The 13,090-nt window shown below is 46.1% G+C and overlaps 1 protein-coding gene across 4 annotated transcripts in view; it reads right to left on the minus strand.

Annotated features, from left to right (window-relative positions):
- samd4a (sterile alpha motif domain containing 4A) overlaps positions 1-13,090 on the minus strand; it is a 99,045-nt gene that overhangs the window by 18,613 nt on the left and 67,342 nt on the right. For all 4 annotated transcript variants that reach the window (XM_070445077.1, XM_023993891.3, XM_023993890.3 and 1 more), the window contains 4 exons: positions 4,001-4,110; positions 3,551-3,637; positions 1,713-1,968; positions 873-958 (listed from right to left, as the gene is read on the minus strand). In XM_070445077.1, the coding sequence (XP_070301178.1) occupies positions 873-958; positions 1,713-1,968; positions 3,551-3,637; positions 4,001-4,110 (539 nt within the window). The remainder of the gene's footprint in view (positions 1-872; positions 959-1,712; positions 1,969-3,550; positions 3,638-4,000; positions 4,111-13,090) is intronic.

Below are 13,090 nucleotides of genomic sequence, written 5' to 3' on the forward strand. Positions count from 1 at the left end.
TCAAGAAGCTGATTAAACAGCATGATCATTACACAGTACAAACGACTTATAGTGACAATAAAAGGCCACTCTAAAATGTGCAGTTTTGTCACACAACACAATGCCACAGATGTCTCAAGTTGAGGGAGCATGCAATTGGCATGCTGACTACAGGAATGTACACCAGAGCTGTTGCCAGAGATTTGAATGTTAATTTCTCTACCATACGTCGTTTTAGAGAATTTGACAGTACGTCCAACCCGGCCTCATAACCGCAGGCCATGTGTAACCATGCCAGCCCAGGACCTCCACATCCAGCTTCTTCACCTGCGGGATTGTATGAGACCAGTCACCCGGACAGCTGATGAAACTGAAGAGTATTTCTGTCTGTAATAAAGCCCTTTTGTGGAAAAAAACACATTCTGATTGTCTGGGCTTGCTCCCCAGTGGGTGGGCCTGGCGCCCAAGTGGGTGGGTCTATGCCCTCCCAGGCCCACCCATGGCTGTGCCCCTGCCCAGTCATGTGAAATCCATAGATTAGGGCCTAATGCATTTATTTCAATTGACTGATTTCTTTATATGAACTGTAACACAGTAAAAGCGTTGAAATGGTTGCGTGTTGCGTTTACATTTTTGTTCAGTATATACCTTTGTATTTTTTACATTTTCCAATATCCAGCTTTCACACTTGAGCTGATACAGAATGTAACATATGTCTAAAATACTGTGAGGTTATGAACACACACACACAAAGGCATAGTCAGTTTCCCCTTGAAATGTAGATGGCAACTGCTGCTCTAATGTGATACATTCACCCATTATATAAATAAGGGTCTGAAGAACTGTATAAAGAAAAGTATTCTCTCTATCTCTCTCTGTGTGTGTGTGTGTACCTCGTGCAGAAGGCACTTGTCAATGAGCTGCAGGTAGGAGCTGATGTTCTCTTCATCTGGCCTGGACACCAGGAGCTGTGTGCAAACTGGAGAGAGAGAGGAGAGAGAAGAGAGAGAGAAGGGGGAAAGAGAGGACAAAAAAAAGAGAGAGGAGAGAGAGAAGAGGGTAGAAAAAGAAAGAAAAAGAGAGCGGGTGAATTAGTTTCCTCAAAGCAGGGGGATTTAAGGACACAGGGTTTGAGCAAGGAGAAACGTGGCCACACTGATTTCCATATTCCACATTTCTTCCAAAATGTCCTCTGTTTGCTCAGTACATAGCACTGAGGTGGTTAGGGAGAGGAAGGGAAGTCTATGGGAAGTCAAGATACCAAAACGCCCACATACTGGAATTAAGCAATAAGGCCCGATGGTATGGTATATGGCCAATATACAACGGCTAAGGGCTGTCTTATTTTAGTACGTTTTTCATTAATCCGTTTGTGATAGTCAAATAAAATGTTGCATGTCCACATTCAGTTTTCAAGTTATATCGCTTTCAGTCTCCTAATGCCCAAAAAACAAGTAAACGCAAGAAGCCTTATGAAGTTGTGTTTTGTATCATCATCATGAAACCTTTCCTTAAGTCAACACAGGCTTCCTATTAGGCAAAATTATAATATTTGGGACCATATCAATGGCGGACTAATGAAAAATATGAAAATGGTTTTGGAGTTAAATAGTGACCACATTGTGACCCCAGGTGTTTGGTTTCTTTCTGTGCAGTCTGTCACACAAATGTGACGTGCGTGTGACAACGTTACGACAACTTAACTTCCCAATCTATGGGACTAGATCCTCTACCTTTGCCCATGACGCGGGTGAACTGGCCGGGGATGTCCCCCTCGGCGATGAGGGTAGCCCCTGTCTCCCCTTCCCCTCCTCCGGGGGCCAGGTGAGACCCCGGGGCGGCGCTGCTCTTCCCCTCAAGGCTCAACAGGGGTTGCTGTGTGGTCGAGGAGGGCAACGACTCGTCGCTGGCCACCGCCTTGATGGGAGTCAGGATCATCTGGTGGAGTTCGGCAAGAGGGCCACGCAGGTTACCACCTTCCAACACGTCCTGGGAAAGGAGAGAGAAAATTAAAGGGAAAGAGAATGTGAGAATGTGATAGAGAGAGAAAAGGAAGGGGGAGGAAACAAAGAGATAGAAGGAGAGAGAATTAAGGAATGGGAGAGGAGGAGAGAAAAAGGAATGGGAGCAAGAGAGGGAAGGTCACAAAGGGGTACAGTAAAGATTAAGTGAAAGAGAGGAGAGCAGGGGAGGAGGAGGTATAGCAGAGAGAAGGGAAAAAGGAAATTAGTCAGCATGATCTATAATGAAGGTGCTTCTTTAACATCAAAAGAGACATATGGTACCAAACAGTTCCGGACCGTTACAGTAAGGGAAACAAATACTCATAGCCCTATTCAGAGGAGGATCATTCTAGAAGTCTCCGTCAGAGTCCTTTCTATAACAGCGGCTGTCAGGCGGCGGGATATTTTGGACATGAAAGGGAGGAAGCGCTCGCCGACCTCATCAGTCATGTGATGACGAGGAAAAATAAAGCAATTGCAAAAATACACACGTTTCGCTTCTGTCCTGTCCGGTCTGCCTGCATCCCAAATGACATCCGATCCCCTATATAGTGCACTACTTTTGACCAGCGCTCCACTAATTTTGACTCTGGTCAAAAGTAGTTCACTATAGGGAATAGGGTGCCATTTTGTATGCATCCTCTGTGTCCCCTGTCCAATACTGCTGCCGGAAGTCAAATCCATATCTGAGCCCTTAACATGAGCGGCAAGCGAGCGCATAAAAACTTGAAATACCAAGCAACAGGTGTCTTGTTTCACCCCCAAACCCTCCAAATGTGGCGCAGAAGCACATTTTAGAACGAACAGCCCCTGGTGAAAAGGTCAGGCTTGAAATTAGAAGGCCCAATAAGAGAAGACACCCCGCTGTGACCTTGACAGCCATTGTCCGAGACCCTTATAGAGACAGGGCCCAGACGTTATCTTCCTGGATAAGTGGACCCTCTTTCAGAATAGTCTAAAAAGTGTATTTTCTCTACCTGTGTCCTCTTCATCTGTACTGATCTAAGATAACTGACAGGTGAGCAAGCCATCAAATGATGAGCTACCGTGGCTGTGTCTAAAAACATTACTAGCAGTCGAATCTTTGCTTCCTCCAGCCTCGTTTCCTCAATCCCTCTCGAAGAGAAATGGAAGGATCCAAGGTCTCTCACTTGGACCTCTTCCTCATGACTAGACAGCTAGTCAGGTTTTCAGACATACTGTATTGTTTTTACCTGTCAAGTCTTTTCCACTCAGCACAGACGAAGAGAGGAAAAAGAGAAAGAGCAACTGCCCAAACTTCAGTTGACCGATCCTTTAGACAGGAAGTGAAACGCTGACCCCAATTGTCTGCCTATTTCACTCAGGCCCAATCCCAAATTGACCCCGACTGTCACAGATCTGAGAGGATTTGACAGGTGTAAGCAATACCATATTACTTATACCTATCAAATGTTCTTAGATTTCAATAAGTGCATAGGGAGTAGTGTTCAGGGGTTGATTGGGGATTGGGCCTCACTTAGCAAGACATTGTAGAAGCTTCGTGACAACTTACTTAACCTAAGAAGTTGACAGCTTGCACCACTGACCTTCTCTAGGCAGCGCAGCATGTTCTGACGCTCCTTCAGTTTCTGGATGCTGATGACTATCTTGTGGCGCGCCCCTTTGGTGACATTCTGCAGAAAATACATATCATTTCACTCTTTCAACATTCCTTCACCACAAACACACACCAACGACAAGTTAAAGAAATACATAATGAAAAGGGTAATTAATCACCGTGTTCTGAATCACTTTACTTAAAGCCTCCCATTAAAAAAAAAGAACACTACTTTATAACTTGTTATAAGCACGAATGAGCCTTTATAACATCCCGTTACAACACTTAAAATACCGATTCATGTCTATCAGCTCTTTGAGGAAGACAACAAAAGTACAGCACTAGAAACTGGAGACAGAGTTTCACTACCGTAACAATTCCTTAAAATTGCCTTTACGTTCCTAGTATGTTTCCTTAGGTATTCCTTGTTGCTACTGACCTGTGATTCCAGCTGTTGTTCGGTCAGTAACATCATCTCGTCGTACGTCATGGTGGAGAATAGAGCCGCGTACTTGTGGAGACGGAGGCTTTTCAGCCAGGCAGGCACATCTGTAGGCACACACGTCAGACAAATGTCTCAGGCACAGCTGTGGCAAGTCAATGTAATAACACTGACATGAGTGTCCTTTCTGACATTCCCTCTCACCATTGAAACTCTCCCAGTGTCTCAGACTTAGACTGCGTCCCAAATGGCATCCTATTCCCTATTTAGTGGACTACTTTGGACCTGGGCCAATAAGGATTTATCCCTTCAACTCTTGTCTTTCCAGTCAAAGCCGTGATGTAAAACACTGAGACCATGGCCCTTTTTAGACCGCCTCATGTGTCAGTCGCTAGCTAAGGAGTTCTGGTTCTGTCGTTTGCCTTGTATGTGGTGAGTGTGAATGTCAATTACCTGAGAAGTATTTCATTTTACTGCTTTAAATCACATTTCATTGTCACATCATAATGTATTGGTAACACAGTACTTTAACGGTGTGCGTCACACCGAGCCTAAAACAGCCTTCTTTCTACTAGAAAAGGGGCAAAAACATTGACCCCAAGCAAATGGGGTCAAACCAGCTAACCTCCACTGTTAGCTGGTTGTACCAATCATGCTCGTGTTCACAACGTTTCGGAGTAGGAGTGCTGATATAGGATCAGTTTAGCCTTTTAGACTGTAACGAATAAGAGTATATGGATTAGATCAGCACTCCTAGTCAGAGATACATTCTGAATAGGAGCCCAGATGCTTAGGACTGCTTATGCAAACTTGTGTATATTGGTAATCGTTCAAGGTTATACGGGGTACACTAGGAACCAGATGTCACTGTATCTGTGTCCTGAGACTGTGCATGCAACAGGGTCTTATAGAAAGCCACCCTAGAAAGGCAACATCAGAGACCGATAAGACGCTCCTGTCCTGACAGTACTCTGTCGTCGCTAGTCAAGCCATATTGGAGCCCTTAACATGAGCGGTGGTGGCGCATAACAACTTAAAATACCAAGCAACGAGGGTCTTGTTTCCTATTGCCCCATTCACTCAAGTGCTTGCACAGACAAGACAGGACTATGTTAAATAAAAACAAACACAATCATCCACAAATCACAATTAATGTGACCAATGTGTTGCTATTCCATAGGCTAAATTCAGTATTATGTCACAACAGATGGGATGTTCATTTCAAAGAAAGGGAAGCTGGGAAAAGGGGGTGGCTTGTGAACACCTGGAAAGGAGCATGTTGCTTCCTTAAGCCGAGGACACAATTGTGGCGGGGGCCAACCAAACCAACCAATCAAAACTTGACCCAGAAGTCACCAGTAGGGGTGTAACGGTACACGTATTCGTACCGAACTGTTAGGTATGGGGACCTCGGTTCGGTCTGCACTGTGAACCCGAATGAATACATTAAAATATATATATATATATACACTGCTCAAAAAAATAAAGGGAACACTTAAACAACACAATGTAACTCCAAGTCAATCACACTTCTGTGAAATCAAACTGTCCACTTAGGAAGCAACACTGATTGACAATAAATTTCACATGCTGTTTGTGCAAATGGAATAGACAAAAGGTGGAAATTATAGGCAATTAGCAAGACACCCCCAATAAAGGAGTGATTCTGCAGGGTGGTGACCACAGACCACTTCTCAGTTCCTATGCTTCCTGGCTGATGTTTTGGTCACTTTTGAATGCTGGAGGTGCTTTCACTCTAGTGGTAGCATGAGACGGAGTCTACAACCCACACAAGTGGCTCAGGTAGTGCAGCTGTGCATGTGTCAGCATATGGTCTCACAAGGGCTCTGAGGATCTCATCTCGGTACCTAATGGCAGTCAGGCTACCTCTGGCGAGCACATGGAGGCTGTGCGGCCCCACAAAGAAATGCCACCCACACCATGACTGACCCACTGCCAAACCGGTCATGCTGGAGGATGTTGCAGGCAGCAGAACATTCTCCACGGCATCTCCAGACTCTGTCACGTCTGTCACATGTGCTCATGTGCTCAGTGTGAACCTGCTTTCATCTGTAAAGAGCACAGGGCGCCAGTGGCAAATTTGCCAACTTTGTGTTCTCTGGCAAATGCCAAACGTCCTGCACGGTGTTGGGCTGTAAGCACAACCCCACCTGTGGACGTCGGGCCCTCATACCACCCTCATGGAGTCTGTTTCTGACCGTTTGAGCAGACACATGTACATTTGTGGCCTGCTGGAGGTCATTTTGCAGGGCTCTGGCAGTGCTTCTCCTTGCACAAAGGCGGAGGTAGCGGTTCTGTGCTGGGTTGTTGCCCTCCTACGGCTCTCCCACGTCTCCTGATGTACTGGCCTGTCTCCTGGTAGCGCCACCATGCTCTGGACACTACGTGACAGACACAGCAAACCTTCTTGCCACAGCTCGCTTGATGTGCCATCCTGGATGAGCTGCATACCTGAGCCACTTGTGTGGGTTGTAGACTCCGTCTCATGCTACCACTAGAGTGAAAGCACACCAGCATTCAAAAGTGACCAAACATCAGCCAGGAAGCATAGGAAACTGAGAAGTGGTCTGTGGTCACCACCTGCAGAATCACTCCTTTATTGGGGTGTCTTGCTAATTGCCTATAATTTCCCCTTTTTCTATTCCATTTGCACAACAGCATGTGAAATTTATTGTCAATCAGTGTTGCTTCCTAAGTGGACAGTTTGATTTCACAGAAGTGTGATTGTCTTGAAGTTACATTGTGTTGTTTAAGTGTTCCCTTTATTTTTTTGAGCAGTGTATATATAAACACTAGGTCTATAGGCTATGCATGCCGACGCTGCATTGTAGGCCTATGTTTGTTGAGTAAATCTGAACTGAAAAAACATTTCAGAATATTCCGTTAAAACAACTAGAGCCAATGCTCGCTCACGTTATAATCAAAGTTAAAATCTGAATTGGCACATTTCAAACTGTCCATGTGTGAGGCGCAGCAGGGAACTTAGTTCTGTCCGATGGCGATTGGTGGGGTCGATAAACCAGAATTGGAGGATCTCCATCATCGTTAAATCTCCAGTACGGGAACATTTTGGCTTCCCAGTAGATTACAACGGCGATGGACAAAGAGTTGTGAATAAAACGTTAACAGTATGTCGCCACGCTCAACGAGAATAGTCTTTGCAGTTGCCAACACCTGTACAAAACATTAGGAACATCTTCCTAAAATTGAGTTGCCCTTTTGCCCTCAGAACAGCCTCAATTCGTCGTGGCATGCACTCCACAAGGTGATGAAAGCGTTCCACAGGGATGTTGACTCCATTGCTTCCCACAGTTGTGTCAAGTTGGCTGGATGTCCTTTGGGTGATGGACCATTCTTGATACACATGGGAAACTGTTGAGCGTGAAAACCCAAGCAGCATTGCAGTTCTTGACACACTCAAACCGGTGCGCACCTACTACCAAGTACAAAAATGTATCCACTCATTACTGCAAGTCGCTCTGGATAAGCTAAATGACTAAAATGTAAATCCCCCTTCCAAAAGACAAGTCTTTTGTCTTGCCCATTCACCCTCTGAATGGTAATAGTCTCAAGGCAAATCCTTCTTTAACCGGTCTCCTGGATGGATTTAACAAGTGACATCAATACGGAATCATATACTGACCAGGTGAAAGTCATGGAAAGATGTTTTGAACACTCCGTGTATGTTGACACATTTACGCTGCCGTCACCCCAGTATGCAAGCGCAAGACGGAAACGCAAAGAAACACCACAACAACGTCTCCCCTCTACATTCAAGCAACCATTGGCAGTAGATTCTGACCGTTCTAAAGAAATTACAAGAGCGATAGGAAGGCTATGTTTTAGAGGTCGACCGATTAATCGGAATGGCCGATTAATTAGGGCCAATTTCAAGTTTTCATAACAATTGGAAATCTGTATTTTGGACGCCAATTTTGCGTCCATTTTTTTACACCTTTATTTAACTAGGCAAGTCAGTTAAGAACACATTCTTATTTTCAATGACGGCCTAGGAACGGTGGGTTAACTGCCTTGTTCAGGGGCAGAACGACAGACTTTTACCTCGTCAGCTCAGGGATTCATCATGCAACCTTACGGTTAACTAGTCCAACGCTCTAACCACCTGCCTCACGAGGAGCCCGCCTGTTACGCGAATGCAGTAAGAAGCCAAGGTAAGTTGCTAGCTAGCATTAAACTTATCTTATAAAAAACAATCAATCAATCATAATCACTAGTTATAACATACTGGTTGATGATATTACTAGTTTATCTAGCGTGTCCTGCGTTGTATATATCGATGCGGTGCGCATGCGCGAAAAAGGACTGTCGTTACTCCAACGTGTACCTAACGATAAACATCAATGCTTTCTTAAAATCAATACACAGAAGTATATATTTTTAAACTGCATATTTAGCTGAAATAAATCCAGGTTAGCAGGCAATATTAACAAGGTGAAATTGTGTCACTTTCTTGCGTAATTGCACGCAGAGTCAGGGTATATACAACAGTTTGGGCCGCATGGCTCATTGCGAACTAATTTGCCAGAATTTTACGTAATTATGACATAACATTGAAGGTTGTGCAATGTAACAGGAATATTTAGATTATGGATGCACCCGTTAGATAAAATACGGAACGGTTCCTTTTCACTGAAAGAATAAACGTCTTGTTTTCGAGATGATAGTTTCTGGATTCGACTATATTAATTTTACATTTTACATTTAAGTCATTTAGCAGACGCTCTTATCCAGAGCGACTTACAAATTGGTGCATTCACCTTATGATATCCAGTGAGAACAACCACTTTACATAGTGCATCTAACTCTTTTAAGGGGGGGGGGGGTTAGAAGGATTACTTTATCCTATCCTAGGTATTCCTTAAAGAGGTGGGGTTTCAGGTGTCTCCGGAAGGTGGTGATTGACTCCGCTGACCTGGCGTCGTGAGGGAGTTTGTTCCACATTGGGGTGCCAGAGCAGCGAACAGTTTTTGACTGGGCTGAGCGGGAACTGTACTTCCTCAGAGGTAGGGAGGCGAGCAGGCCAGAGGTGGATGAACGCAGTGCCTTGTTTGGGTGTAGGGCCTGATCAGAGCCTGAAAGGTACGGAGGTGCCGTTCCCTCACAGCTCCGTAGGCAAGCACCATGTCTTGTAGCGGATGCGAGCTTAACTGGAAGCCAGTGGAGAGAGCGGAGGAGCGGGGTGACGTGAGAGAACTTGGGAAAGTTGAACCAAGACGGGCTGCGGCGTTCTGGATGAGTTGTAGGGGTTTAATGGCAAGGCAGGGAGCCCAGCCAACAGCGAGTTGCAGTAATCCAGACGGGAGATGACAAGTGCCTGGATTAGGACCTGCGCCGCTTCCTGCGTGAGGCAGGGTCGTACTTGCGAATGTTGTAGAGCATGAACCTACAGGAACGGGTCACCGCCTTGATGTTAGTTGAGAACGACAGGGTGTTGTCCAGGATCAGCCAAGGTCTTAGCACTCTGGGAGGAGGACACAATGGAGTTGTCAACCGTGATGGCGAGATCATGGAAGGGCAGTCCTTCCCGGGAGGAAGAGCAGCTCCGTCTTGCCGAGGTTCAGCTTGAGGTGGTGATCCGTCATCCACACTGATATGTCTGCAGAACATGCAGAGATGCGATTCACCACCTGGTTATCAAGGGGGGAAAGGAGAAGATTAATTGTGTGTCGTCTGCATAGCAATGATAGGAGAGACCATGTGAGGATATGACAGAGCCAAGTGACTTGGTGTATAGCGAGAATAGGAGAGGGCCTAGAACAGAGCCCTGGGGGACACCAGTGGTGAGAGCACGTGGTGCGGAGACAGATTCTCGCCGAGCACTGGTAGGAGCGACCTGTCAGGTAGGACGCAATCCAAGCATGGGCCGCGCCGGAGATGCCCAGCTCGGAGAGGGTGGAGAGGAGGATCTGATGGTTCACAGTATCAAAGGCAGCCGATAGGTCTAGAAGATGAGAGCAGAGGAGAGAGAGTTAGCTTTAGCAGTGCGGAGCGCCTCCGTGACACAGAGAAGAGCAGTCTCAGTTGATGACTAGTCTTGAAACCTGACTGATTTGGATCAAGAAGGTCATTCTGAGAGAGATGAGCAGGAGAGCTGGCAAGGACGGCACGTTCAAGAGTTTTGGAGAGAAAAGAAAGAAGGGATACTGGTCTGTAGTTGTTGACATCGGAGGGATCGAGTGTAGGTTTTTTCAGAAGGGGTGCAACTCTCGCTCTCTTGAAGACGGAAGGGACGTAGCCAGCGGTCAAGGATGAGTTGATGAGCGAGGTGAGGTAAGGGAGAAGGTCTCCGGAAATGGTCTGGAGAAGAGAGGAGGGATAGGGTCAGCGGGCAGGTTGTTGGGCGGCCGCCGTCACAAGACGCGAGATTTCATCTGGGAGAGAGGGGAGAAAGAGGTCAAAGCACAGGGTAGGGCAGTGTGAGCAGAACCAGCGGTGTCGTTTGACTTAGCAAACGAGGATCGGATGTCGTCGACCTTCTTTTCAAAATGGTTGACGAAGTCATCAGCAGAGAGGGAGGAGGGGAGGAGGGAGGAGGATTCAGGAGGGAGGAGAAGGTGGCAAAGAGCTTCCTAGGGTTAGAGGCAGATGCTTGGAATTTAGAGTGGTAGAAATTGGCTTTAGCAGCAGAGACAGAAGAGGAGAATGTAGAGAGGAGGGAGTGAAAGGATGCCAGGTCCGCAGGGAGGCGAGTTTTCCTCCATTTCCGCTCGGCTGCCCGGAGCCCTGTTCTGTGAGCTCGCAATGAGTCGTCGAGCCACGGAGCAGGAGGGGAGGACCGACCGGCCTGGAGGATAGGGGACATAGAGAGTCAAAGGATGCAGAAAGGGAGGAGAGAGGTTGAGGAGGCAGAATCAGGAGATAGGTTGGAGAAGGTTTGAGCAGAGGAAGAGATAATAGGATGGAAGAGGAGAGAGTAGCGGGGAGAGAGAGCGAAGGTTGGAGGGCGCGATACCATCCGAGTAGGGGCAGTGTGGGAAGTGTTGGATGAGAGCGAGAGGGAATAAGGTAGTGGTCGGAGACTTGGAGGGGAGTTGCAATGAGATTAGTGGAAGAACAGCATCTAGTAAAGATGAGGTCAAGCGTATTGCCTGCCTTGTGAGTAGGGGGGAAGGTGAGAGGGTGAGGTCAAAAGAGGAGAGGAGTGGAAAGAAGGAGGCAGAGAGGAATGAGTCAAAGTAGACGTGGGGAGGTTAAAGTCACCCAGAACTGTGAGAGTGAGCCATCCTCAGGAAAGGAACTTATAAGGGCGTCAAGCTCATTGATGAACTCTCCAAGGGAACCTGGAGGGCGTAAATGATAAGGATGTTAAGCTTGAAAGGGCTGGTAACTGTGACAGCATGGAATTCAAAGGAGGCGATAGACAGATGGGTCAGGGGAGAAAGAGAGAATGTCCCATTGGGAGAGATGAGGATCCCAGTGCCACCACCGCTGACCAGAAGCTCTCGGGGTGTGCGAGAACACGTGGGCAGACGAGGAGAGAGCAGTAGGAGTAGCAGTGTTATCAGTGGTAATCCATGTTCCGTCAGTGCCAAGAAGTCGAGGGACTGGAGGGAAGCATAGGCTGAGATGAACTCTGCCTTGTTGGCCGCAGATCGGCAGTTCCAGAGGCTGCCTGAGACCTGGAACTCCACGTGGGTCGTGCGCGCTGGGACCACAGGTTAGAGTAGCAGCGGCCACGCGGTGTGAAGCGTTTGTATGGTCTGAATTAATGACCTAAGGCCCGTATTTCTGTGTGTTATTATGTTATAATTAAGCCTATGATTTGATAGAGTAGTCTGACTGAGCGATGGTAGGCACCAGCAAGCTCGTAAGCATTCATTCAAACAGCACTTTTGTGCGTTTTGCCAGCAGCTCTTCGCAATGCTTCAAGCATTGCGCTGCTTATGACTTCAAGCCTATCAACTCCGAGATGAGGCTGGTGTAACGGATGTGTAAATGGCTAGCTAGTTAGCGGGGTGCGCGCTAATAGCGTTTCAAACGTACTCGCTCTGAGACTTGGAGTAGTTGTTCCCCTTGCTCTGCATGGGTAACGCTGCTTCGGGTGGCTGTTGTCGATGTGTTCCTGGTTCGAGCCCAGGTAGCGGCGAGGAGAGGATGAAAGCTATACTGTTACACTGCGAATACTAAAGTGCCTATAAGAACATCCAATAGTCAAAGGTATATGAAATACAAATTGTATAGAGAGAAATAGTCCTATAATATACTACAACCTAAAACTTCTTACCTGGGAATATTGAAAACTCATGTATAAAGGAACCACCAGCTTTCATATGTTTTCATGTTCTGAGCACGGAACTTAAACGTTAGCTTTCTTACATGGCACATATTGCACTTTTACTTTCTTCTCCAACACTTTGTTTTTGCATTATTTAAACCAAATTGAACATGTTTCATTATTTATTTGAGGCTAAATTGATTTTATTGATGTATTATATTAAGTAAAAAATAAGTGTTCATTCAGTATTGTTGTAATTGTCATTATTACAAATAAATAAATAAAAATCGGCCGATTAATCGGTATCGGCTTTTTTGGTCCTCCAATAATCGGCATTGACGTTGAAAAATCATAAAATCGGTCGACCTCTACTATGTTTATATTTTTTGTAAGTCTTTTTATAGCCGCGGAAATGCGCCATTCTCAGTGGGTGAGAATAGGGTTTTCAGTACCTCGTGAAAGTGCCCGAGCCACGTTATGAACTTTCCTCTTGCATCCATTTCAGCAAACAAGTAGTACCCACTTTATATAAGCAAGCCAAAGCTTTCAATTAATTAGCCAATGCACCCTGTGTTGCGCTTACTTAACAGGGACAGCCCACATGACTGGGAAAAATCCACTTGAACGGCCCTCAAACTGGTAATTACTAGTGAGAACTATCATCCTGAGCACCCACGTCGCCGACATGACCTCTGAAGTCACATAAGGAAATGGCTTCTATAACAGTATTTTTTGGCAGTTAAATGGAACAAAACATTATTGATAAATCATCTCCACTGAACAAAAATATGAACGCAACATGTAAAGTGTTAGTCCCTGTTTCATGAGCT

The sequence above is a fragment of the Salvelinus sp. IW2-2015 genome, linkage group LG9 (genome assembly GCF_002910315.2).
Source record: "Salvelinus sp. IW2-2015 linkage group LG9, ASM291031v2, whole genome shotgun sequence".
In the NCBI taxonomy this organism is placed as follows: Eukaryota; Metazoa; Chordata; class Actinopteri; order Salmoniformes; family Salmonidae; genus Salvelinus; species Salvelinus sp. IW2-2015.